At 51.7% G+C, this 27,394-nt stretch overlaps 1 protein-coding gene across 1 annotated transcript; it reads left to right on the top strand.

The window, feature by feature from the left end:
* Positions 1–1,282: 1,282 nt before the first annotated feature.
* Positions 1,283–26,758, top strand: LOC147119253 (uncharacterized). The gene is made up of 2 exons (XM_085984057.1): positions 1,283–1,321; positions 26,031–26,758. Exons 1-2 carry the CDS (start codon positions 1,283–1,285, stop codon positions 26,613–26,615), a joined length of 624 nt encoding a protein of 207 aa, XP_085840183.1. The 3' UTR covers positions 26,616–26,758.
* Positions 26,759–27,394: the final 636 nt, after the last annotated feature.

Genomic DNA, 27,394 nt, shown 5'->3' with positions numbered 1-27,394 from the left:
CCGACCGCGCCCTGTGCGCTCCACCCTCTCTCTCTTTTCCTCCCGACGACGCTGCACGGCCCCTTTGCAGAGCCACTCGATCGAGCCTGAGCCCGCCGCAGTCCGGAAGGGTCAGCGTACCACCTGCTACCAGCATGACTTGCTGGAACACCTTGACTGGGGAGCCAGGCCCAGCTCTCCACAGCCTCCCCTGCAACTCTCCGATGGATCCCTGGGCGGTTGCCCGCGGTCGAGGCCCGCCGTTCTGACTTCGACCTCCAAGAAGCTTCTCTTCAGGGAAAAGATCCCCGTGAGGTGATGCAGTACTGCAGGTGAGTTGAAACCTGCCCGTCGCCAGTGTAGTGTCCGAGGATCAATAATACTCAGGCTGCAGGAGAACAATAAAACAGGTATTTACTGAACAGAGAGTAATTCAAGACTTAAGTACAGAAGCCTGCTATGGCCTTATATACAGGGGTGGTCACTGCCGGTACTGCAGTATAGAATCAGTTCTTCTCTTAAAGGTACATACACAACACTACCGAGCCACTCTTGGTGATGGACATTGAAGTCCCCCACCCAGAGGACATTTTGTGCCCTTGCTACTCTCAGTGCTTCTTCCAATTGGTGTTCAACATGAAGGAGTACTGATTCATCAGCTGAGGGAGGGCGGTAGGTGGTAATTAGCAGGAGGTTTCCTTGCCCATGTTTGACTTGATGCCATGAGATCTCATGGGGTCCTGAGTCAATGTTGAGGACTCCCAGGGCTACTCCCTCCCGACTGTATACCACGGTGCCACCACCTCTGGTGGGTCTGTCCTGCCGGTGGGACAGGACATACCCAGGGATGGTGATGGTGGTGTCTGGGACATTGGTTGTAAGGTATGATTCGGTAATTATGACTATGTCAGGCTGTTGCTTGACTAGTCTGTGGGACAGCTCTCCCAATTTTGGCACAAGCCCCCAGATGCTGGTAAGGAGGACTTTGCAGGGTCGACAGGGCTGGGTTTGCCGTTGTCGTTTCCGGTGCCAAGGTCGATGCCGGGTGGTCCGTCCGGTTTTATTCTTAGTGTTTTTCGTAGCGGTTGTTTACAACTGAGTGGCTTGCTGGGCTATTTCAGAGGGCATTAAGAGTCAACCACATTGCTGTGGATCTGAAGTCACATGTAGGCCAGACCAGGTAAGGACGGCAGATTTTACTTCCCTAAAGGACATTAGTGAACCAGATGGGTTTTTGCAACAATCGACAATGGTATCATGGTCGCCTTCCCTGAGGAGAAGCTTCTTGGAGGTCGAAATCAGAATGGCGGGCCTCGACCGCAGGCAACCGCCCAGGGAAGAGGTAGGGGGGAAGAGTTAGGAGGGGAGGGGGGAAGAGGTAGGAGAGGGAGGAGGGGAAGAGGGAGGGGGGGGAAGAGGGAGGAGGGGGGAAGAGGGGGGAGGGAGTCGGGGTTTCATCAATTAAGGGCATTTCCTAATTAAGAAAAAGTCACAGAAACGGATACAGATTTATTGGCATCATTCGAACAACCAGCAAAGATTCAGCATCAAACTATGTCTGAGTTTCTGCTTCACACAGGCGGTCAGGAGCTGCAACGTAAGACTTCAAGCATTACTAACTACACCCTGGATCCCAAATATTAACCAGAATTATAATCAATGTTAGAAGTATTTTAAACTACATAAAATTTAAATGTGGAACAAGTAACAGTATTTTGAAATTATTAAATCGCAGATTAAAAGCCTTAAGAAAGTGGCTCCTGAATCCTCCGGTCAGAGGGTAGCTGGCTTCATTGTCCTATAACACAGTCATCACAATATAACCCACGGTCACCGCAGCTGGGCTCTAAGTCCAAGCCCTTCCCCGCGGTCTCAACCATCCCGCTGACCTCACAAAATGGCGGCCGCCCTTCACCCACCGGGCTCTGCGTCCAGACCCTTCCCTCACTCTCACCTTCCCTCTCTCTCTTTCTCTCCTTCCCCCCCTCGCTCTCTCTCCTTCCCCCCAGTCTCTCTCTCTCTCTCCTTCCCTCCAGTCTCTCTCTCTCTCTCGCTCCTTCCCCCCGGTCTCTCTCTCACTCTCTCCTTCCCCCCAGTCTCTCTCTTGCTCTCTCCTTCCCCCAAGTCTCCATCTCTCTCTCTTCCCCCCAGTCGCTCTCTCTCTTCCCCCCAGTCACTCTCTCTCTTCCCCCCAGTCACTCTCTCTCTCTCTTTCAACAAAAACATGCCCTCGAAAAAGCCTCAGCAACGCCGGGCACTCCAGCTAGTCTATATATATAAAAGGATCGGTCTGTCTGTCTGTCTGTCTGTCTGTCCTTCAGTGTGTCTGTCTGGCTATACACTCTAAAGTTATAGAGAGTACCTACACGTGCGTTACATCAAAAGAAAGCTTATGATTCCAGAACGGTCATAAGCGTATTTACATTTAGGCGAGACAAAAATTGCGCCCGCGGTATCCAAAAAACGTTCAAAATTCCGCTCATTATCCGCTCATTAGCATAGAGTGACAGTAAGGTCGACCAATCGTATGGTCGAGCGACCCGACGGTCGACCAATCGCTGCGTGGCAGGGGCGGGTTCGTCGCGCATGCGGGCGGGCCCCCCTAGAGTCGAGCGACAGGACGATTGACCAATCCTATGCTTTGGTGACAGGACGATGGACCAATCGGTGCGTGTGTGGGCGGGCCTTATCGTTCTGAACCGAGGTGAGTAGCCGCCATCTTGCTTCCATTCTTTTTCCCGCTTTCTGCGTGTTTCTTTTCAAATTTACATTTCCAGCAAAAAAAAATTGCTTTTATTAAACTGTTTTTTAAAAAAGTTAATTCATTTGTAAATATTTTCTCTAACCTGATGATTCTTTTCCTACCTTTCCCCGTTTTTGTAAGGCCTCAAAGCCTAGGCCTCAAAGCCTGGGCCTCTCCTGCACAGCCACGCCTGACGTCTCTCACTCTCTCTCTCTCACACACTCCCAGTCAGCACCAACCAGATCGCTCGCCGCCATCTTTGATCATGGTAGCACTTCAATGTGGGGAAACAACAGCACCATATTTGATCCTGGCAGCACGACAATTTCCTCCTGATGCCATCTTTGATCATGGCGGCACTTCAATGTGGGCTCGAACAGCGCCATCTTTGATCATGGCAGCAATTCAATGTGTGGAAACAATAGTTCCATCTTTAGTCTGGGCTGCCCGGTTTCTTCCTCCTTCCCTCACTCTCTCCTTCCACCTCCCCCCTCTCTCCCCCCTCCCCTCCCTCCCCCCTCCCCTCACCCCCTCCTCCCCCCTCACCCCCTCCTCCCCCCTCCCCTCCCCCCTCCCCTCCCCCCTCCTGCCCCCCTCCTCCCCCCTCCCCTCCCCAAACCCCTCCTCCCCCTCCCCTCCCCCCTCCCCCTCCTCTCCCCTCCTCCCCTTCCTCCCCTTCCCCTTCCTCCTCCTTCCCCTTCCCCTTCCTCCCCTTCCCCTTCCCCTTCCTCCCCCTTCCCCCCAGTCGCTCTCTCTCTTCCCCCCAGTCGCTCTCTCTCTTCCCCCCAGTCGCTCTCTCTCTTCCCCCCCATCGCTCTCTCTCTTCCCCCCCAGTCGCTCTCTCTCTTCCCCCCCAGTCGCTCTCTCTCTTCCCCCCCAGTCGCTCTCTCTCTTTCCCCCCAGTCGCTCTCTCTCTTCCCCCCCAGTCGCTCTCTCTCTTCCCCCCCCAGTCGCTCTCTCTCTTCCCCCCCCAGTCGCTCTCTCTCTCCTCCCCCCCAGTCGCTCTCTCTCTCTCTTCCAACAACAACATGCCCTCGAAAAAGCCTCGTCACCGCCGGGCACTCCAGCTAGTTTAATATAATCCCATTTAAAATAAACTAACCAAAGCCTAAATTAAAATAGCAGACGGAGGAGTTCACAGGAGCCTGTTAACTGCTGGTACAATTATACAACAGACATTTGATTTCCAGATAAAGAAGGACCTGCAGCGTGTTTCCAGGAATTCCCTGTTTTATTGATGTGTGTGTGTGTTAGACACCAGGATAACTAAAAATACACGAACCGGAACATCCACGGGGGAGCAATCCCGACAGTTACTCTGGGATCACTCCCGCTGTGGAACTCCACCAGTGACCCTGCTGAAGGTTGTAGGCTCAGGGAGTGGGGCCTCCAGCAGTGGACGGTAAGAAAGCTGGGATTCAGTTTTGTTTTAAACACATTGTTGTAGATTTTCTTCTTTCCCACCTGAGTGTTTAGCATCACCTGGCTGGAGCTCAGAAAGGACAATCTGGGGGAGGATCATACGGGGGGAACAGAACTTCAGCCTGGACACAGTCCTTCAGGGCCACACTGAGAGGGGCAAACGGCACTTTGGTCTCTCTCGTCTCTCTTCACTGACAGCAAAGATTCTGTGTGGGTTAATCTTGAGGCGTGTGAGAAACGTGTCCCAGCCGCTCTCTGCCATGGTTCAGAGCTCCTAGGCACGGAACAGAAGGCTCCTTTACAACTGTGTTTAACGTCAGGAAGAACAACGGTGAATGCTGGAAATGTGCTGTCAAATCAGCGATAGGTGTAAAACTGCGATCTGTTCCTGACTGAAAGTGAAACAGCAGGTTTAAGTTTCCAGTCTAAAGATGACTGGTAATTATTCCATGAAGATTTGACATGTTTGTCTGACAGTTCTGAGTCTACCATTTTAAGGCAGGCATTAACCCATTTAATATAAACCCATTTAAAATAAATTGGTTAAAATCTGCATTAAAATAGCAGAGGGAGGAGTTCACAGGAGCCTGTTAACTGCTGGTACAATTATACAACAGACATTTGATCTCCAGATAAAGAAGGACCTGCAGCGTGTTTCCAGGAATTCCCTGTTTTATTGATGTGTGTGTGTTAGACACCAGGATAACTAAAAATACACGACCCGGAACATCCACGGGGGTGCGATCCCGACAGTTACTCTGGGATCACTCCCGCTGTGGAACTCCACCACTGACCCTGCTGAAGGTTGTAGGCTCAGGGAGTGGGGCCTCCAGGAGTGGACGGTAAGAAAGCTGGGTTTTATTAGAGGATCAGATTTAACATGAAATAGAGTCATAAAAATAAAGTCTTGTTTTGTTTCATATACATGTATGTTTAATATGAGTCGACTTTTTATTAACTTGTATGAACTATTAGCTTGTAATCACCTCAGACAGAACAGGCTCTAATTATCCCTTTTAAGCTGAAACAGACCTCGTGTGAACAGAACCAGCAGAGCTGAGAACTCCGCCTGTGTGGACTGAGCCGAACTGTGAAGGCCATTTGTTTCTTGAAATGCCCCAGTAAAAGCAAACTCTGACATTGTTCTGACTCGCAGATTCCTCGTAGCTCCAATGAACAGGAAGCGGTTACTCGATGAACCCTAAACAGCCATCCAATGGAATGCTTTGTTTGATAAATGTCTTTCAGCTCAATGGTTTGATTGGCCGAGGTAACCAGGGTCACATGGGCTGTACTTGATTGGGCTTTAAATACAGGAACAGTTTGCAGCTCAGGTCAGAGAGCACCCCGGGAAGAAGAAAGCTGACGGCTACAGCCAAGGTGGAACATCCTTCGGGCTGTCCCTGGAGAGGGAGCACGCGGTGTCCGCCGGGATGCTGGAGGCCTTCCGTGACCGGTGGACACCGGAGGGACTGGAGTCAATTGTCAACACCAGCAACAGTATTCGGATCTGGTTTAATTATAATTTGGAGTTGATTGTTTGTGCCCCTTTAAAAAGGGGGCTCTCTCGGTAATGTGACATCGATTGATGACAATGTCATTCTAATTGGCCTTTTAAAAGAGTCGAACATCCTTTTGTGCCTCCCAGGCTTGGCAATTATCAAAGTCTGAGTTCATGAATACAGCTTGTTAGATTATGAGTCTTGCTATATAACTATAATATTGTAAGAATGTTACAAGAAGTTTTCCTTTGCAGAATCTCCCATGTAAATATTTTGCACACATTTAGTATAGGAGTTGTATTATTGTAGAACCTACATATTAAAATAAATCCTGTGCTCAGGGGCTTAAGGTATGTGGTATGTTTCATTGGAGATCTCGAACTCAACTAGGAACAACGTAAAAGCTCATCAGGATTGTAAACAACTTCAATCTGACATACTTTGGAGATTGGTGTCAATGACTGTGGGGCTGGTTTACATCAGACAGGAGGAGATTGGTGTTAGTGACTGTGGGGTTGGTTTACATCAGACAAGAGGAGATTGGTGTCAGTGACTGTGGGGTTGGTTTATATCAGACAGGAGGAGATTGGTGTCAGTGACTGTGGGGCTGGTTTATATCAGACAGGAGGAGATTGGTGTCAGTGACTGTGGGGTTGGTTTATATCAGACAGGAGGAGATTGGTGTCAGTGACTGTGGGGTTGGTTTATATCAGACAGGAGGAGATTGGTGTCAGTGACTGTGGGGCTGGTTTATATCAGACAGGAGGAGATTGGTGTCAGTGACTGTGGGGTTGGTTTATATCAGACAGGAGGAGATTGGTGTCAGTGACTGTGGGGCTGGTTTATATCAGACAGGAGGAGATTGGTGTCAGTGACTGTGTGGCTGGTTTATATCAGACAGGAGGAGATTGGTGTCAGTGACTGTGGGGCTGGTTTATATCAGACAGGAGAAGATTGGCGTCAGTGACTGTGGGGCTGGTTTATATCAGATGGGAGGAGATTGGTGTCAGTGACTGTGGGGCTGGTTTATATCAGACAGGAGGAGGTTGGCGTCAGTGACTGTGGGGCTGGTTTATATCAGATGGGAGGAGATTGGTGTCAGTGACTGTGGGGTTAAGTACATAAGAAATAAGAGCAGGAGTGGGCCATCGGGCCCCTCGAGCCTGCTCCGCCATTCAGTAAGATCATGGCTGATCATCAACCTCAACTCTACTTTCCCGCCCGATCTCCATATCCCTTGATTCCCCTAGAGTCCAAAAATCCAAACAGCTCAGCCTTGACTATACTCAAAGACTCAGCATCCACAGCCCTCTGGGGCAGAGAATTCCAAAGATTCACAACGTTCTGAGTGAAGAAATTCCTCCACATCTCAGTCTTAAATGGCCGACCCTTTTATCCTGAGACTATGCCCCCGAGTTCTAGATTCTCCAGCCAGGGGAAACAACCTCTCAGCATCTACCCTGTCAATCCCCTTCAGAATATTTTAATGAGATCACCTCTCATTCTTCTAAACTCCAGTGAGTATATCACACAGGAGATTAGTGTAAATGCAGTGAAGTCTCGTGCAAGGTTTATCCCTGTGAAAATTCTGCTGGATAATCAGGAATGTGGGTACTGGGGATCTCCTGTGTTAATAATTGCGGAATCACAGAGGGATCTTTACTCGGACTCTAACCCGTGCTGTACCTGCCCTGGGAGTGTTTGATGGGACAGTGTAGAGGGAGCTTTACTCTGTATCTAACCCGTTCTGTACCTGCCCTGGGAGTGTTTGATGGGACAGTGTAGAGAGAGCTTTACTCTGTATCTAACCCGTGCTGTACCTGCCCTGGGAGTGTTTGATGGGACAGTGTAGAGGGAGCTTTACTCTGTATCTAACCCATGCTGTACCTGCCCTGGGAGTGTTGATGGGACTTGCGGTGCTCACCTCGATGATCACAAAATTTAATCCGAAGATTATAGGTTTATATCATATCAGCTTCTTAATAGAGTATTAACCATCTCCCCTTGACATTCAATGGCATTACCATCGTTGAATCCCCCACTATCAACATCCTGGGGGTTACCATTGATCAGAAACTGAACTGGACCAGCCATATAAATACTGTGGCTACAAGAGCAGGCCAGAGGCTGGGAATTCTGCAGCGAGTGTCTCACCTCCTGACTCCCCAAAGCCTTTCCACCATCTACAAGGCACAAGTCAGGAGTCTGATGGAATACTCTCCACTTGCCTGGATGAGTGCAGCTTCAACAACACTCAAGAAGCTCGACACCATTCAGGATAAAGCAGCCCGTTTGATTGGCACTCCATCCACCTTCAACATTCACTCCCTCCACCACTGGCGCACTGTGGCTGCAGTGTGTACCATCTACAAGATGCACTGCAGCAACTCGCCAAAGCTCCTTCAACAGCACCTTACAAACCCGCGACCTCTACCACTTAGAAGGACAAGGGCAGCAGACGCATGGGAACATCACCACCTACAATTTCCCCTCCAAGCCACACACCATCCTGACTTGGACCTGTATCGCCGTTCCTTCACTGTCGCTGGGCCAAAATCCTGGAACACCCTTCCTAACAGCATTGTGGGTGTACCTACACCATATGGACTGCAGTGGTTCAAGAAGGTGGCTCACCACCATCTTCTCAAGGGCAATTATGTCACGGGTGTGGGAGCCAAGGGGCCGTGTAGATACGGGGCCGTGCTCTCCGGGCAAGGTAGGTTCTGGACCCAAGTGCAGAAACCAGGCTAGAGGCAGGTATACAATCTTTAAGGTACTTTACTAGATTCACACATAACTAGATTCATACAAGGAACACAACAATATACATAGAACTCGAGACAAGTTACAAAACGGCTAGTCAAGAATAGGAACTCAGGACAGCTTCCATGAGGCAACCTACTTGTCCATACTGAGCTGGGATAAGCTTACCACAAGCGCAACCAGCTTGCCGAGACGAGACTCGAGACAAGCTATCACGAGGGGCTGCCACAGGGGTAACAGGCTTATCAATACAGAGCTCAAGACAAGCGCCAACATGGCAACACGCTAGTCCAACCCAGCACCTTATCAAGACTAAGAACAACAAGAACACAGACTTAGATACATCTTAAATACAGAGCTCGAGAGAACCATGGCAGCCAGCTAGTCAAAGCCAGCAGCCACAGAGCAAAGGCTAGTCCCCGGTTCCCCAGTTAGGACTGAGCACAGAGGGAAGCAACCACAGAACTTATATACCAAGAAAACCAGGTGAAACCCATGAACAGCTAACAGGCCGTTAAGAATTAACACAGGAGGCTAGGAACAATTAACAAAGGACTAGAAACAAACAAGTGGAGGTGCCATCTAGAGGTTACAGAAGGAACTGACTGGCACCCTCACAACCTCATTGCAGACCTTGCTCTCTGTAGAGCAGGTTGTGCTGCAGCTGAGCTGCTGAGTGGAGAGTGTGTGGTCGCCTTGGCCTGGGAGTGGAGGGGAAGGCGAGACCCCAGGCCATCACTACCAGCAACCATCCATCTACATTCAACCATCTACATCTACCGAGGTGCCTGGAGAGGGAGGAGTAGAGGACAGAGGAGGCCAGCATTACAACTGGAGAGGCCTTCCATCACTGCCTCCCAATTTGGCCTCCAGTCCAGGAGAGGGAGAGTGGGGAGAGAAACACCACTCAGCTCCAACTTGGAAGGAGGGGAGGAGCTGCATCCTTCAACATCTGCAGGTGGGTGTCTTTTGTGCATTCCCCTAAAGACTTTGCATTCTAGGCGGGGGGAGGAAAGAAGACGGGCCGGAAAGCCTGGCCTGGGTCGGCTGGAGCCTGCCCAGGTGAAGCTTTTTCCCTTGCATTGAGAAGACCTGGTGCGGGGCTGAGCCTGGGCTTTCTCCAGCCTACCCAGGCGAAGACATCTTCTCCCCCTGCCCGAAGACCATCTGCCTAAGACTTTGTTTTTCCATCGGGGAGTGCACCCTGCCGACACCCACCCACCGAATACCACCTTGAGTGGGGACCCTGCCTTTGCGGCCCCCCTCCTTCCCACGCCCCCTCTCTCTGTCTCTTTGTCCTCTCTTTGCCTCTCTGAAAAGGCACCTCCTTTTAAATCTACTAATTGCCAATTGAGCAGAGGGAAGGAAGGCCCCTCTCCCATTTAACTCCATCAAGGGGAGAGGCGGGCCAGTTACTTTAAACTCCCTCTGCTCAGGGGAAGACTTTTTACTTTACCAAGGCCATTAACACCGTAGGGCCTGTGACTTGGGGTGTGTGTAGCTCTTTAAAGAACCACCCCACTATGGCTTCCACATCTGCAGCGGTGACGGGGCCGGCAAGAATCTATGCGGCGGTGGTGACCAAAGCCACGGCTACTCCCGCTTCTGCTGCTGCCCCGTCGCTGTTCCGACTCATAACAAAGAAGCTTGGGGTGAAGAGCTACACCCACCCCAACATGACCATCGAGGCATGCGTGAAAGCCATGGCTGGGGTTATCGGCCCTCCAGCCATACTCGCCGCCTCGAAAATGTATGGGAAGGCTCTGTTCTTCCTGGAGTCGGAGCGGGCGGTGGCCCTGGCCATCACCAAGGGGCTCACCGTGGGCGGGACCTTCCTGCCGGTGGACCCTCTAGAGGCCACCACGCAGAGGGTCGTATTATCGAACGTCCCGCCCTACATCTCGAGTGAGCTCCTCCTCCCCCACTTGCTCCAACTTGGGGAGGTGAGGTCGGGGATCACGCTGATCCCGCTCGGATTCCGGGAAGCCAGCCTTCGCCATGCCTTCTCCTTCCGGCGCCAGGCCTTCGTTCAGCCGGCGTGGGAGGGGGAGACTGACGGGGCTTTTTCGGTCCTCCATGAGGGGACCCTTCACCGCGTCTTCTGGACGACGGACGGCGTGCGGTGCCACGCCTGCAATGAGGTGGGGCATATACGAAAAAACTGCCCCGCTTCCAAGGCCGCCAGGTCGTCTGGCGTGGCCGAGGCTGGCGCCGCCGCCGCTCCTCCCCCCGGGTCTGGCCGTGCCCCCCCCCAAACAAATACTACCGGGGTGCGGTCGTCGTCGGAGTTCGATGCCATCCAGGCCTCCGGCGAGGGGGAGGAAGAGCATCCGGTCGGGAAGAGGGCGCGGAAGAATAAACACCGTGGGGTGGGCATAAACACCATGGGGTGGGCCCCCCCTGGGCCCCCCCAGGGAGGGTGTGCCCCTGGATTTGGAGCCCCTGACACCCGAGCGCGTTACCGCGTTAATCAGGGAGGGTGAGAGTGGGAGGGACCTCGTGCCTGAGCCTTTGGCCGCGACCGCCGAGGCGGGAGCGCCACAACCTGCGGCCGGGCTCGGGCCCGAGGGACCCGACGAACCTGCTCCACCGGAGGGAGCAGGGGAGGCCCCTGCAGAAATGGAGGTCTCCCCCTATCCCTCCACTTTAAAAAGAAGGCGCGACCCCCAGGAGGAGGAGGAGGACCAGGAGGAGGAAGGTCCCTCCGGTCAGGGGGAGTCGTCGCCCGCCGCGGGTACTGCGCCCCACCCCACCGCTGTCACCATCATGAGCGATCGGCAGGGGTCGCCTGTCCCTGGGGAGGCTGAGGCAGAGGTGTCTGCCCAGCTCGTGCCTCCCGGGGATGGGGACGAGACCCTGCCCGTGGGGGGGGGTCGCGGAACAACCCGCGGACTTAATCGATCCCCTTTCGGTGGCGTTACCCCTCGACGAGTCGGGCGGTCTGGAGTCTGGGTCGGGCGAGCTCGCGGAGGATGAGCTCGCCCAAAGCGGCCCGGACATTTCCCAGGTGCTGCTCGACCTCGTCGAGGACTTTGCAAGAAATACCCCTTCTGCTGGGTCGGAGGCCGGTGGCGCGGTAGAGGAAGGCCCTCTGTCTGTGTCTCTGGCGCCGGGCGACTTGGAGGAGGTCGGATTTACATATTCTCTGGTCTCTCCGGTCTCTCCGGTTGTTCCGGCGCCTGGGGCGGAGGGGGGCTCCGAACCGCCGCCGTCTTCTGGCCCGGCGCCCCTGCAGGAGCCCAGGGAGGAATCCTCCGCCACCGATCCTGGGGGTGGGATCCGGGCGGAGGCGGGGTCGGCCATTGCGGCTGAGCCGTTCACTGCGCTCTGCATGACGGATGGGTCGGCCGCCGGTGGCGACCCCCCGGAGGAGGACGGGGACTCGGTGGTGGGGGCGGAGGACGACTGGGATTCCATCGCCGATGAGGCGATGGATGACCTCCCGTCCCTCACCGGGACCCCCTCATTCCCATCGAGGAACTCCGGGACTTTGTGGCCACATGCCAGGGTCGTCACAGGATTCGGGTGGCCCTCGACAGATGGCCGGACCTGGCGCTGCTCGTCGGGTCGGCCCGCACCGCCGTCAAAGCCATGGACGCGGGCGCGGGCGTGAGCCCGCTCGGGCTGCGTCAGCTCCGGTCCTTCCTCACTGGGCTGCTAAGGGAGTGGCGGTCGACTAGCGGCCGCTCTACCTTCCCCCGTTAGATATAAGTAGAGGTTGATCTATGCTTCTGAGATGAAGATAACCATAGCCAGCCTCAACATCAATGGCAGCAGGGAAGCTAGCCGCAGATTTAATAACTTTTCGGTCCTTCGGGACGGGAAGTATGCGGTGTGCTTCCTGCAAGAAACCCACGCCGTTCCGGGAGACGAGGCCACGTGGCTCCTGGAGTGGCAAGAAGGGGTCAGCATGAGTCACCTCTCCAGTGCTTCCAGTGGGGTGGCTATCTTGCTGGCCCCGCATTTTCAGCCGGAGACCTTGGGGGTCAAGGAGCTCGTGCCGGGCCGCTTGCTCCAGGTCACTGTTCACCTGGGGGGCGTGCCGCTCCATCTAGTGAACGTGTACGCCCCTGGGGCCGGTGCGCAGCAAGCGCGCTTCTTTGAAGAAGTGTCCACTCTTCTGGGCTCCATCGACGCGGGCGAGTGCGTCATCCTCGGGGGGGATTTTAATTGTACCCTCGAGGCGAGGGACCGCACGGGCACCCTGCCATGCCCGGCGGCGATGGAGAAGTTGAGGGACCTGGTCGGGTCCCTCGACTTGGTGGACGTCTGGCGAAATCTCCATCCCGACTCCAGCACCTTCACTTGCATGAGGTCTGGGAGAGGAGCGTCCAGAATCGACCGCCTCTACATTTCCCGGGCATACGTCTCCTGCGTTCCGGTGCTTCCTTGCGGCCAGTGCCGTGCACGGACCACCACCTGGTGTGGGCAGAGCTCGTTCCGCTGCGCGCATGGGGGGGGTCCGCGTATTGGCACTTTAACAACCTGCTGCTGGAGGACGCACGGTTCCGGGATTCATTTAGTCGGTTCTGGGCCGGCTGGAGAAGGAAGCGGGGGGGCTTCCCCTCCTTGAGGCTATGGTGGGATGTGGGCAAGGCTCACATCCATCTCTTCTGTCAGGAGTACGCGAAGGGGTCGACCAAGAGGCGGGAGGCCCGGGCCGGGCAGTTGGAGAAGGAGGTGCTCGACCTGGAGTCCCGTCTTGGTCAAGTCTTCGAGGACCCGGCCCTGCGGATGGTGTACGAAGAGAAGAAGGGCGCGCTGAAGGACCTGCAGCTTGTCGGGTCCCGAGGCGCGTACGTGAGGTCGCGGATCCAGTTCCTGCGGGACCTGGACCGCGGCTCCCCCTTCTTCTACTCGCTGGAAAAAAGACGGGGGGTCCGTAAGCAGCTCTTGGAGCTGCTGGCCGACGACGGATCTCTGGTCTCGGATCCGGAGGGAATCCGTGCGGAGACCCGCGCTTATTACAGGGCTCTGTTCTCTCCGGATCCGTCCAGCGAGGATGCGCGCAGAGTTTTGTGGGAGGACCTCCGCCTCCTTAAAAACTGGCGCCCGGTCTCCCTCCTCAGCACGGACTATAAAATTTTTGCCAGGGCTATGTCTGCTCGCCTAGGCGCCGTGCTGGCCCACATGATCCACCCCGACCAGTCCTACACGGTCCCGGGCCGGACCATCCATGATAACATCCATCTGGTCCGGGACCTGGTCCACCATTCCCAGAGGGCTGGTCTGTCGGTCGCCTTCCTTTCCCTGGATCAGGAGAAGGTGTTCGACAGGGTGGATCACGAGTATCTCTTCGGGACTCTGCGCGCATTCGGGTTCGGGATGCATTTTGTCGCCCGGATCCGACTTCTGTACGCTGCCGCGGAGTGTCTGATTAAAGTTAATGGGTCCTTGACGGCGCCCCTTTGCTTCGGGAGGTGGGTGCGTCAGGGATGCCCCATGTCCGGCCAGTTATATGCCGTTTGCGTAGAGCCTTTCCTGCGCCTCTTGCAGAAGAGGTTGACGGGACTGGCTCTGCAAGGGCCGGGCGTGGAGGTGGTCCTCTCGGCTTACGCCGATGACGTGCTCCTCACGGTCACGGATCCCGCTGACTTGCGGAGGATGCGGGAATGCCAGCAGATTTACTCGGATGCATCCTCCGCCAAGATCAACTGGGAGAAATGTTCTGGACTCCTGGTGGGTCAGTGGCGGGTGGACTCCCTGCCGGAGGAGTTCAGGCCCTTCGCCTGGAGCACCACGCACCTCCTCTACTTGGGAGTCTACCTCAGCCCTGCCGAGGACGCCTGGCCGGCGAATTGGCAAGAGTTGGAGGCCAAAGTCACCACTCGCTTAGGACGCTGGACAGGATTGCTCCGAGTGTTGTCCTACAGGGGTCGAGCAATGGTCATAAACCAACTGGTGGCCGCCATGTTGTGGTACTGGTTCGTCACTTTGATCCCTCCCCCTGCGTTTGTCGCCAAGACACAGAAGAAGCTCGTCGACTTCTTCTGGGACAAAAGGAAGCACTGGGTCTCTGCCGCGGTTCTGAGTCTCCCGCTTAGGAAGGGCGGTCAGGTGTTGGTGTGCCTCTGCACCCAGGCTGCGACTTTCCGTCTTCAGATGCTGCAGAGACACCTGTACGTCGAGAATCCTCCGAGATGGTGTGCGCTGGCGACGTATTTTTTCCGCCAGCTGCACGGCCTCAATTACGACATGCAGCTCCTGTTTTTGGAGGTGGGCGGCAGGCGTGCCAGCCTGCGGGAGCTGCCTGTCTTCTACCAGGAACTGCTATGGGTTTGGAACTACGTCGCCTCCAGGCGGAGCTCTCCCCCGTCAGGAATGGCGGCTGTCCTCCGGGAGCCGCTGTTCAGGAATCCGCACCTCCACGTCCGCGAGTTCGGGTGGCTGGCGGAACGCAGGGCTGTGCCTGGTAGGGTGACTAGAGTCGGGGACCTACTCGATGGCGGAGGAGCGGGCTGGATGGCGCCGGAGGAGTTGGCGCGGCGCATGTCTTGGGACAACGTCCGGCTCGCGGTCGATGCCATCGAGGCGGTGAAAGCGACGCTGCACCCCGGCGCCATGAGGTGTATCGAGGCGGCTCAAGCGCGTGGGGCGATCCCGTCCGAGCTTTCCCCCGTTCGGACGGAATTCCTTATCAGCGCCCTGCCCCGAAACCCCCCTCGGGGATCGGCGCCTCACAACTTGAGCCGTCTCGAGGAGATGCCCTCCGTGCCTTTTCATTCCGCATGGAGGGGTTTCCTGTATGGGCTGCTCCTGCACACCTTCCACTTTGTCATCTTCGCCTGCCGTCCGGACATGCCGTGGCGTGCCGTTTTGCCTTCCGGCGGAGGCGGAGGTCCCCAATGGAGGGCTCTCTATGCGGGAGTCCTCCCTTGTTCTATTGGGGACTTGGCCTGGAGGGTGTTGCACGGAGCAGTCCCGTGCAATATATTGTTAAATAGATTCACGGACACCCAGACCGCCTGTTTGTTCTGCGGTCTGGAGGAGTCCGTTTTTCATGTTTATGTTCAATGTGTGAGCTTGCAGCCCCTCTTCCATTATTTGAAGGGGCTGCTCCTCGATTTTTGGTTGCACTTCAGTCCCACGCTCTTGATCTACGGTCACCCGGTGCGGAGGGGAGCGGGCAGGTTGGAGGACCTCCTCGTGGGTCTGCTCCTGGGCCTGGCGAAAAAAGCCATCAATTGGTCCAGGCAGCGGGCGGTCGAGGGGGTCATCCGGCCAGATTGCCTCCCTCTCTTCCATGGCCATGTTCGCGCCCGGGTGGCCCTGGAGATGGAGCACGCGGTGTCCGCCGGCGCGCTCGAGCACTTTTGTGACCGGTGGGCGCCGCGGGGACTGGAGTGCATAATTGGTTTAAACGACCAAATTTTAATTTGATTTGTTAAGCTTTATTTAAAGATTTATTAAAGTTTTAGTTACAGTTTATTTGTTCAATTTATTTTGGTCCTACAAAAAGTGGAACAAACAAGTGAAGGTGCCATCTAGAGGTTACAGAAGGAACTGACTGGCACCCTCACAAATTAGGGATGGGCACTAAATGCAGGCCTAGCCAGCCAGTGACGCCCACATCCCATCAATGAATAACAAAAAAAATTAAAGTTGGTGACATTGGACACTTGAACCTGCAAGTTAATAAGACGAGGCATTAGCTAGAATCTTACACCCTAAGTCTCTCTGCTCCTCCACTCCTTTCAAAGTTTTACCATTTCATGTACATTTCCTATGTTTTTCTTCCTCATAAATCTATCACCTCACACATCTCCAGTCTGAAGAACATCCATAAACCACTGCTCTCTGTTTTCTGCCCTTTACCCAACTTCCTATCCACGCTGCCCCACTCCCTTTAATACCGTGAGCTTTAATTTGATCAACAAGCCTCCCGTCCGTCACCTTATCAAACACCTTTTGACAATCCATCTACACAACACCCACTGCATTTCCTCCCTCACTCACCGAGTGCAGCCCCAGGCCCGATTATAAAAACAGTGAACATTATCCACCCGCCTGTTCCCTCAGCAAAGAGGTCCCGCGCCAAACTCCAGGACAGACAGGAAGTCAGGGAGCGTCTGTAAATGGAGGAGAAATGGTGACTGGTCAGGGAGCGTCTGTAAATGGAGGAGAAATGGTGACTGGTCAGGGAGCGTCTGTAAATGAAGGAGGAATGGTGACAAAAATCTACAGGAATGCATTGAAAGCAAAGCTGATTTATTTGACATATATCCAGAATATTAAACTCCAGTTACAGGAGTTATTAACACCAGTAGAACCAAACTCCAGCTGTCAGAATGAACCTGGTTCAGTCCTGGATGTGATTAACAGCAGCGACAACAGCAGAATCCAACCCCTGTTGTCACTGGTGAACTCGCTGGTGTGTCAGCAGTTGGGATGACCGAGTGAATCCCATCCCACACACTGAACAGGTGAATGGCCTCTCCCCGGTGTGAACTCACTGGTGTGTCAGCAGGTTGGATGACTGAGTGAATCCCTTCCCACACACGGAGCAGGTGAATGGCCTCTCCCCAGTGTGAACTCGCTGGTGTCTCAGCAGGTTGGATGACTGAGTGAATCCCTTCCCACACATGGAGCAGGTGACCCTGCCTCTCCCCAGTGTGAACTTGCTGGTGTATCAGCAGATCCTTTGTGCTTTTAAAGATCTTCTCACAGTCAGAACATTTAAAATGTCTTTTATCCATGTGAACAAGTTGATGTTCAGTGAGGTGCGATGACTGAGTGAATCCCTTCCTACACACGGAGCAGGTAAATGCCCTCTCCCCAGTGTGAACTCGCTGGTGTCTCAGCAGGTTGGATGACTGAATGAATCCCTTCCCACACATAGAGCAGGTGAACAGTCTCCCCTCAGCATGAACTCGCTGGTGTTTCAGAAAGTCGGATGAATTAGTGAATCCCTTCTCACATACGGAACAGGTGACTGGCCTCTCCCCAGTGTGAATGCGCTGGTGTGTCAGAAGTTTGGATGGTCAATTAAATCCCTTCCCACATGTTGAGCAGGTGAACGGCCTCTCTCCAGTGTGAATGCACTGGTGTCTCAGAAGCTCGGATGAACGAGTGAATCCCTTCTTACACATGGAGCAGGTGAACGGCCTCTCTCCAGTGTGAAGGTGCTGGTGTTTCACAAGCTCAGATGAACAAGTGAATCTCTTCCCACACATGGAGCAGGTGAACGGCCTCTCCTCAGTGTGAACTCGCTGGTTTACCAGATATTTGGATGAATGAGTGAATCCCTTCCCACACACAGGGCAGGTGAATGGCCTCTCCCCGGTGTGACTGCGTCGATGAATTTCCAGCTTCGATGGGGAACTGAATCCCTTCCCACAGTCCCACATTTCCACGTTTCTGCGTGGTGCAGGTGTCATTGTGTCTCTCCAAGTTGGATGATCAGTTGAAGCCTCGTCCACACACAGAACACGTGTATGTTTTCTCCCAGCTGTGAATCGTCTGATGTTTTTTCAGGTTGTGTAACTGGTTAAGGCTCTTTCCACAGTCAGTGCACTGGAACACTCTCACTCGGGTCTGTGTGTCTCGGTCACACTGACGTTTGAAATCTTTTCCCACAGACAAACATTTCTCCTATATTAAAAGGCCGATGATATTCAGGTCCTGATGAATCATGTCACTCTGTTAGATCTTGACGTGATGTTTGGTTTCTAATGCCCTGTAAAAGCAGTTTACAAAAGTCATCACTGTAAATACAGGATAGAAATTCGGATTTTATTCCCTTTCTCTCCTAAAGGTGGTGCTTGATGATAAGGTTTGGCCCGGTCACTCTTTGCCATCCAGTACCTTGCCAAGTGGTAATTCTGAGCTTGTGGGCCTATACGGCAAGCTGCCAGCATTTCGACCATGGGGAGCAGCACAGCCGCCGTCCCTGGCTGATTCTGTCTGGAAAAGCTGAGGCCAATGGTAACACACCAACAACAACTTGAATTTACATAGCGCCTTTAACATAGTAAAACGTTCCAAGGTGCTTCACAAGAGCAGAATCAGGCAAAAACTGACCTTAGGGCTGAGGCAGCTGAAGGCACGGCCACCAATGGTGGAGCGAAGGAAGTGGGGGATGCACAACAGGCCAGAATTGGAGGAATACAGAGTTCATAGAATCAGAGAATGGTACAGCCCTTCGGCCCATTGTCCCAGAGCCAGCTCTTTGAATTTAGGCCCACTCCTCTGCTTTATCCCCACAGACCCGCAATTTGTTTCCCAATTCAATTAGTTCTCCAATTGCGCTTTGAAAATTACTACTGAATCTGCTTCCACCACCACTTCAGGCAGTGCCTTCGAGGCCATGGCCCTTCTGACACTGGAGTCAGTTTCTCCTTATTAAGAGGGTTGTAAACACCTGGTCCACTTGGCACTGAAGTGTCTGAAACTCATAATAGGAACTCCAGGGAAACAAAATACTAACAAATGTTAAACTGTCCTGTTGACAAACAAAATCTCGATTTAACTTTTAAAAGATAAATTGTTTAACGGGTTCACACTGACTCACCCGACTCAGGCTCCGCCCCTCAAGCACCATGATTGGTTGCAGAACTTGCTGCTCCCTTGGCCCTCCGGCCTCTGAGCTCTCTTCCTATTGGTTCCCAGGGCCATCAATCACCACTTGCCAACATTACACTGCCAGATGAGGTTCAGGGGCTCAGAGGAAGAAAATAAATGAGGCCATGAATCTGAGTTAGGAAATACAATGAGAGAAACATGATTCAATTGGTGAACTAAACTATTTCAAATCAACTCAAATGAATTGTTGCCATTAATATATTATTTTTGCGCCAAGTGGGAAACAAGAGATGTTTTCCCACGCACGGAACAGGTGAACAGCCTCTCCCCGGTGTGACTGCATTGATGAGTTTCCAGCTCAGACGGGTAATTGAATCTCTTCCCACAGTCCCCACATTTCCACGGTTTCTCCGTGGTGCGGGTGTCCTTTTGTCTCTCCAGGTTGGACGATCGGTTGAAGCCTCGTCAACACACAGAACACGCGTATGGCTTCTCCTCACTGTGAACGATGCAATGTTTTTCCAGGCTGTGTAACTGGTTAAAGCTCTTTCCACAGTCAGTGCACTGGAACACTCTCACTCGGGTGTGTGTGTCTCAGTGCTTTTCCAGTCACACTGATGTTTGAAGTCTTTTCCCAAAGACAGAAGAGACAAACAATTCTCCTTCCACATTCAAAGGCCGATGATATTCAGGTCCTGATTAATGGAGTGACTCTGTCAGATCTTGATGTGATGTTTGGTTTGAGTTTGCGGTGTGTAAATGCTGCCCTTCTCACAGCCTGTAAAAGGAGTTTACAAAAGCCATCACTGTGAGTCCAGGATAGAAATTGACAAGATTCTTTCCTACTGGTTCCTGGCCAAGGGGGCCGCGCATGCGCCCTGCTGCCCCCTGAGCCTCTCAAGATGGCAGCCGTTACCCCGGGCCTGTCACCAGGAGAAAGCCCCGCAGCTGCTGCCCCGCTCCTTTACTTTAAACAGAGTACTCTATACACCAACAACAACTTGCATTTATATAGCACCTTTAAAACGTCCCAAGGCGCTTCTCAGTAGCGCAGTCAGACAATAATTGACAAACATACTTTGTTTGTGGTCCAGTGCACTGACACAAAGTTCCTTCACAACTGTAACAAATTTATTGCGGTTGCTGTGAAGGCTGCGCTCACTCTGCTCGTACACCTGGTCTCCAAAGGAGGCAAAACAGGACTAATGCTGCCGAGCTCAGCTCTTTTTGATCAGAAAATATCAACTGTTTAGCCTCGCCAGGAAATGCACAGAAGAGGCAGCAGTGCTGATTGGCTCCCCAGGAAAGTCCTATTTAGATTAAACTCCTTCACCCAGAGAGTGCTTGTTAAGTCTGTGTGTTCCAGTTGTATTAAGATTAATTACTGACACAGACTACAAGAATAAAGTTCAACAGATCTTTACTAGTTGGAGGTCTGGACTATACTAAATACAATATCACTACACAATACTTATATACCGGTGGTCACCACCGGTATTACGTATACAGCAGCCAGAGAAAGTAGTACATCTCTTAAGGTGGAACAGGCTTAAGTTCTCTTAAGGTGGAACAGGTTACATACACCACAATCCTCCCTTTTTAGCTTAACAGTCATATCCCCATTTAACATAACATATATACATATATAACTTCAGGTATAAACAGTTCAAAGGTTCAGTCTCTCAGGAGGCCTTCTGATTCGGTCTGGATAACGCCTTTCAGTGGTCTCTGATTCTTGTTGCTGAGGTGACTCTTCTTGTTGGTTTCCTATGTATTGGACGTCATCATCAGGTACAGTCCCTGCCGAGGTAGATGCTTCAGGTTCATTAACGTCTTCCACAGTTGTCTCTGTCGCAACCATGGGTTCGACCCTTGCTCTTGATTCTACCAGTTGATCCGCATGACGCCTTATCACATTGTTACCAATATCTACTGTGTACATCAGAGGTCCTTGTCTGGCCCGAATTGTTCCGGACTGCCATTTTTCGTTTCCATAGCCCCTTGCCAACACTGGTTGTCCTACTTCAAAACTTCGAGTGGACTTGTTATTAATATGCCGGAACTGTTTGTTTTCCACTTCCCTCCGCACATTTGGTTTTAACAAGTCCAACCTGGACCGCAACCTCCTGTTATAAAACATCATGGCAGGACTTTGGTTAGTCACTGCATGAGCGGCGTTTCGATATGCCATTAGGAAATTGTCCACCTTGTGTTGTAACAGAATCTGATCATCGTTCATGGCCTTTATTGCCTTTTTGACTGTTTGGACAAATCTCTCGGCCAACCCGTTCGTCGCCGGATGATATGGGGCAGAGGTATAATGTTTCACCCCATTCTTCTTCAAGAATTTTTGGAATTCTTCCGACACGAACTGTGGTCCGTTGTCCGAACATATCTGTTCTGGCAATCCGTTCCTTGCGAATATTGTTCTTAACACCGCAATTGTCTTTTCTGAAGTAGTGGTATTCATCTTGATCACTTCTGGCCATTTGGAATGTGCGTCCACCGCAATTAGGAACATGGAGTCCATGAATGGACCAGCAAAGTCAATATGTACGCGTTGCCATGGGGCTGAAGGCCATTCCCATGGGTGTAGCGGTGCGATCGGAGGTGCATTTTGCACTTTTTGGCACCCAGCGCAGCTTTTTGTCAACTCCTCTATCTGTTGGTCAATGCCCGGCCACCATACATAAGCCCTAGCAAGACTTTTCATCTTAACTCCCCCCAGATGACCTTCATGCAGTTCCTTTAGAACTCTTTCCCGTAACTTGGGAGGAATAATCACTCTTGTCCTGTACATCAAAGTACCCTGGCAGACGGACAGCTGGTCTCGCCTTGCCGAGAATGCCGGTAACAGAGGATCACCATGTGTTGGCCATCCCTTCACTGTCACCTCGTAAACTCGGGACAGTGTTGGGTCGTTCCTGGTTTCTCTTTCAATACTTGCATTGGTGACCGGTAAACACTCGATGATGGTCGAATGAAATAACTCCACAGGGTCAACTTTCATCGTCTCTTCTGCTTCAGGTAGTGGCAGGCGTGACAGCCCATCAGCATTGCCATGCTGCTTTGTACCTTTGAATTCTATTTGATATTGATGTGCCCCTAGGAAAAGGGACCATCTCTGGAGTCGCTGTGCTGTCATCACCGAAACACCCTTCTTAGGGTTAAAAATGGATACCAACGGCTGATGGTCTGTTAGAAGTGTGAATTTTTGGCCCTGCAGGTAATGATTAAACTTCTTCACTCCCCATACAAGGCTGAGAGCCTCCCTATCGATCTGCGCATAGTTGCGCTCAGCGGAGGTCAATGATCTGGATGCAAACGCGACTGGCCTTTCCATGCCATTTGGCAACTTGTGTGAGAGTACTGCCCCAATACCATATGGAGAAGCATCACAAGCCAACCGAATAGGCAGTGTCGGGTTGAAGTGAGCCAACACTTCCTCTGAGGTGATCAATTCTTTGCTTTTGCGAAATGCCTTCTTACAGTTTTTGCTCCATTCCCATGGTACCCCCTTCTGTAAAAGAGCGTTCAGCGGGTGCAGTACTGTGGATAGATTCGGTAGAAACTTATGGTAATAGTTAATCAATCCCAGAAACGACCTCAACTGAGAGACATTATCCGGAGCGGGAGCCTTTACAACTGCCTCTATCTTGTCAGGAGACTTATGAAGCCCCTCCCGGTCAATGACATGACCACAGTACGAGATCCGCTTCTGAAAGAACTCACATTTCTGCCGATTAACTCTAAGTCCATACTCTTTCAGTCTGTTGAGCACCAGTTCCAAGTTTGCGAGGTGTTCTTCATCACCATCACCTGTAATCAGAATATCGTCCAGGTAACATTGTGTGCCTGGAATTCCCTGTAATACCTGCTCCATGGCCCTCTGCCAAATTGCCGGAGCCGATGCCACTCCAAAAACCAGCCTATTATACCGGTACAAACCTCTATGCGTGTTGATCGTGAGGTACTGGCGTGACTCTTATTCAACCTCCATCTGCAAGTACGCCTGCGCCAGTTCTATCTTGGTGAAGTGTTTCCCGCCAGACAACGAAGCAAAAATATCCTCAATCCGCGGAAGCGGATACTGCACCGTGTGAAGCACCGGATTAACGGTGATCTTGAAATCTCCACAGATGTGAACCTTCCCTGGTTCTCCTGGCTTGTTGCTCGAAGGACGTTTCATAACGGGAACAATGGGCGTAGCCCACTCACTCCAATCTACCTTAGACAGTACACCTGAACGTTCTAGCGCTTCCAGTTCCGCTTCTACAGTAGGTCGTATTGCGTAGGGTACCGGTCTGGCTTTGAAAAATTTTGGTTGTGCATGTTCATCAATCTTGATGTTTGCCGTAATTCCTTTCAGTGTTCCCAGTCCTTGCTGGAACACTTCTTTAGCCTCATCCAATATTTTGGACAATCATTTAGGTTTGACATCTGTTTTCCCAGAATCTACCGTTAGTGCTTTTAAGGAGTGCCAGTCCATATTCATTTTCCTAATCCACTCCCGTCCCAGTAGTGGTGGACTTCCTTCAGGTAGCACATATAAGTCCATTACTTGGCTTTCTTCGCCCTTGTGGACCACTTTTACCTCTATCTTTCCGATGGGATACACTCTTTGCCCCGTGTATGTTTTCAATATAATCTCCGTATCCCGTAGGGGAATATGTTGGAATAACCTTTTGTAATCTTTCTTATTCATGACCGTCAATGCCGATCCAGTGTCCAATTCCATCTTTACTTGGACTCCTGCTATCTGAAGAGTGACCCAAATTGTCTGGAGATCTGCATCCTCACCAACGTTGTGTACTCTTAAGCTACCCAGTTCATTACTGCTAGCGTCTGAATCTGACTTCTGTTCGTTCGAACTGGTCTTTGTCACCTTGTGCACCTTTATGTATTTTACTTGCGGTGACTTTTTGTTGCTGGTCTTCTTTCCTGACCGGCATACTTTAGCTATGTGGCCAAGCCTGCCACACGTTCTGCATTCTTGGTTTTTAAACCAACACTGGTTCTGATCATGTGTTGTCTTTCCACAACGATAACATTTTTCAGTACTCAAACCCAATTTATTTGTACTGTGTTCCGGTGACCGTAGCTGCATTACTGCCGTGCCTCTCACTGCGGCTTCGTGTGCTGCTGCCATAATGACCGCTTTCTCAAGCGTCAGCTCATTCTCCTTGAGCAGTCGCTTTTGTGTATCTTCTTTTAATAATCCACACACAAATTTATCTCTTAGCGCGTCTGTTAGTCCCGTTCCAAACTGACAGTACTTTGCTAGCTTACGCAATTCCATTAAATATTCAGCATTGCTTTCATCCTTCAGCTGCCTTCTGCTGTAAAATTTAAATCGTTCCGCTAGCATCAGCGGCGTGGGGTTTAGATGGTTTTTCAGGACAGTAACAATCTCCTCGAACGTCTTATCCGCCGGTTCATCTGGTGATAAAAGGTGTTTCAATTGCCCGTATGTCTTCGCACCCATTAAGTTCAATAAAGTTAGTGCTTTCTCTGCATCTGGGATTTTATTTGCTTTACAATAATTTTGTATGCGTTCTACATACATGGCCCAATCTTCGATGTCGCCATCAAAGGTACCAATGTTCCCATGTTTAGGCATCGTTGCAATTTATTTTATCCCAAGATGGCGGCTTCCCGCTCTTGTCTTCGTCCTCCGCCTACAAAATGGCGGTTTTCCCGCGCTTGGCGGTCTTCACCCACTGGCTGCAATGGCGTTTGGCGTGCCGCTGCTGCTCCCCTTTCCCAGCGGTTAGTAACTCCCCCGACGCTGTCTCCGCTTCACCGCGGCTCTCGCGCCTTCAGTCGCCCCAGACGCTGCGCCTTTTTGGCCCGAAAGCGGCCCGGCCCTTATCACCAGCCGCGATCGATGTCCCCGCGCTGCGCCTTTCGGCCTGAATGCGGCCCGGCCTTTATCTCCGGTCGCGATCGATCTCACCGCCCTTATTCCTCCGTCTTCCTCCCCCCCCCCGTCTGTACAGCCAATGCGGCCGACTTTCTGCTCGCGTCGCTGACCGGCTTACTCACCGAGGTAGAAAGAAGATAGCTGACTGCCGCTGATGGAGGCTTCGAGTTCAGGATGTCTTCTGCACTCCGGGTTCTCGATGCCTGCCGCGCGACATGTCTTCCAGCAGGGTGATGAGGGTGGATGCCTCTCTTCGACGCCCGTTCTGTGGACGAAGCCACCGTGGATATAAACTGCCGCAGGGTAAGAATCAGACTCGTCGCCACTGTTAAGTCTGTGTGTTCCAGTTGTATTAAGATTAATTACTGACACAGACTACAAGAATAAAGTTCAACAGATCTTTACTAGTTGGAGGTCTGGACTATACTAAATACAATATCACTACACAATACTTATATACCGGTGGTCACCACCGGTATTACGTATACAGCAGCCAGAGAAAGTAGTACATCTCTTAAGGTGGAACAGGCTTAAGTTCTCTTAAGGTGGAACAGGTTACATACACCACAGTGCTGAGAATGTGGAACTTGCTGCCACAGGGAGTAGTTGAGGGGAAGAGCAGGGATGCATTTAAGGGGAAGCTGGATAAACACGTGGGAGAAAGGAATGGAAGGAGATGCTGATAGGGTGAGATGAAGAGAGATGGGAGGAGGCTCGTGTGGAGCATAAACACCGCATGGACCAGTTGGGCCGAATGGCCTGTTTCTGTGTTGTACAATCTATGTAATTCTATGTAATAAGAGAGGAAAGAATGTTCCATAGAAACTAGAATGATCTGTTCTGCATTTTTATCCTGAACTTACAGTGATGTCCTTTGTAAACTGCTTTTACAGGGAATATCATCGGCCTTTGAATGTGGAAGGAGAAATGTTTGCTTGTTCTATCTGTGGGAAAAGATTTCAAACATCAGTGTGACTGGAAAAGCACCGAGACACACACACACCGAGTGAGAGTGTTCCAGAGCACTGACTGTGGAAAGAGCTTTAACCAGTTACACAACCTGAAAAAACATCACACCGTTCACAGCGGGGAGAAACCGTACACGTGTTTTGTGTGTGGACGAGGCTTCAACTGATCGTCCAACCTGGAGAGGCACAAGGACACCCGCACCACGGAGAAACCGTGGAAATGTGGGGACTGTGGGAAGGGATTCAATTACCCATCTGAGCTGGAAACTCATCGACGCAGCCACACTGGGGAGAGGCCATTCATCTGCTCCATGTGTGGGACGGGATTCACTCAGTCATCTAAACTACTGAGACACCAGCGAGTTCACACTGGGGAGAGACCATTCACCTGTTCCGAGTGTGGGAAGGGATTCACTCAGCCATCCCAACTGTTAACACACCAGCAAGTTCACACTGATGAGAGACCGTTCACTTGCCCCGTGTGTGGGAAGGGATTCACTTGTTCATCCAGCTTTATTGAACACCAACTTGTGCACTCTGATAAGAGACCGTTTAAATGTTCCGACTGTGAGAAGAGCTTTAAAAGCACAAAGGATCTGTTCAGACACCAACGCACTCTCACTGGGGAGAAGCCTTTCACCTGCTCCGTGTGTGGGAAGGGATTCACTCGTTCATGCAACTTGCTGACACACCAGCGAGTTCACACTGGGGAGAGGCCATTCACTTGCTCCGAGTGTGGGAAGGGATTCAGTCAGTCATCCAGCCTACTGAGTCACCAACGAGTTCACAAGTGACTGCAGGGGTTGGATTCTGCTTTTATTGCTGCTGTTAATCACATTCAGGACTGTTCACTCTGTGACAGTTGGGGTTTGTTTCTGCTGATGTTTATAACCCTATAACTGGGCTGGAGATTAATATTCTGTATAAATGTCAAATAAATCAGCTTTGTTTCAAACACACTTTGTGTTGAGTCTGTGATGTCTCCATGATAAGAGGAGACTAATTGATGTCCTGTTACTGACTGCTCCATTTTTGGGCCGTTTCTCCTTTCTTACTCTGGATTATTTCGGTTCTGATCTAATTGGCCTTCTACCATCCTGGGAGTCCTGTGATACAATGATAATGGAGTTGTTGACTAATCACAGCGATCAATCTCTGTCAATGAGTCTACAACAGACCCAGACATGAGGTGAGGAAAACTCCAGTGGTGGAGAGCTTTAGGAGCCATCGGACCAAAGTCACCTCTTCCTCCCGAGCATTCTACACTGACCACACGTCATGTGTCAAATTACTCACACACTGTGTCCCAAAATCTTATTCTATGAATGAAATCAGTCCAATTTGCATTTGAATGAATCAACACTAACTGCTTCCAGCATCTCCCTAGGGAGCCTGTCCCATAGATTGACCACTCACTCACTGAAATATTGTTTCCACAGATTGGATTTGAATTTACCCCCTTCAAGCGCATCCCTGGCCTCTGGTTCTACTGTTCTGGACAGGGTGAAATAACTTGTCATGTTCTACATTATCCAATCCCTTTAGAATCCTAAAAACAGCAATCCTATCACCT

The sequence above is a fragment of the Somniosus microcephalus genome, chromosome 4 (assembly GCF_052327205.1).
Source record: "Somniosus microcephalus isolate GS21.2 chromosome 4, FLI_Smic_1.0, whole genome shotgun sequence".
Lineage (NCBI taxonomy): Eukaryota > Metazoa > Chordata > Chondrichthyes > Squaliformes > Somniosidae > Somniosus > Somniosus microcephalus.
The sequence above is the reverse complement of the archived record's forward strand: the minus strand, read 5'-3'. Positions and strand labels throughout refer to the sequence as shown.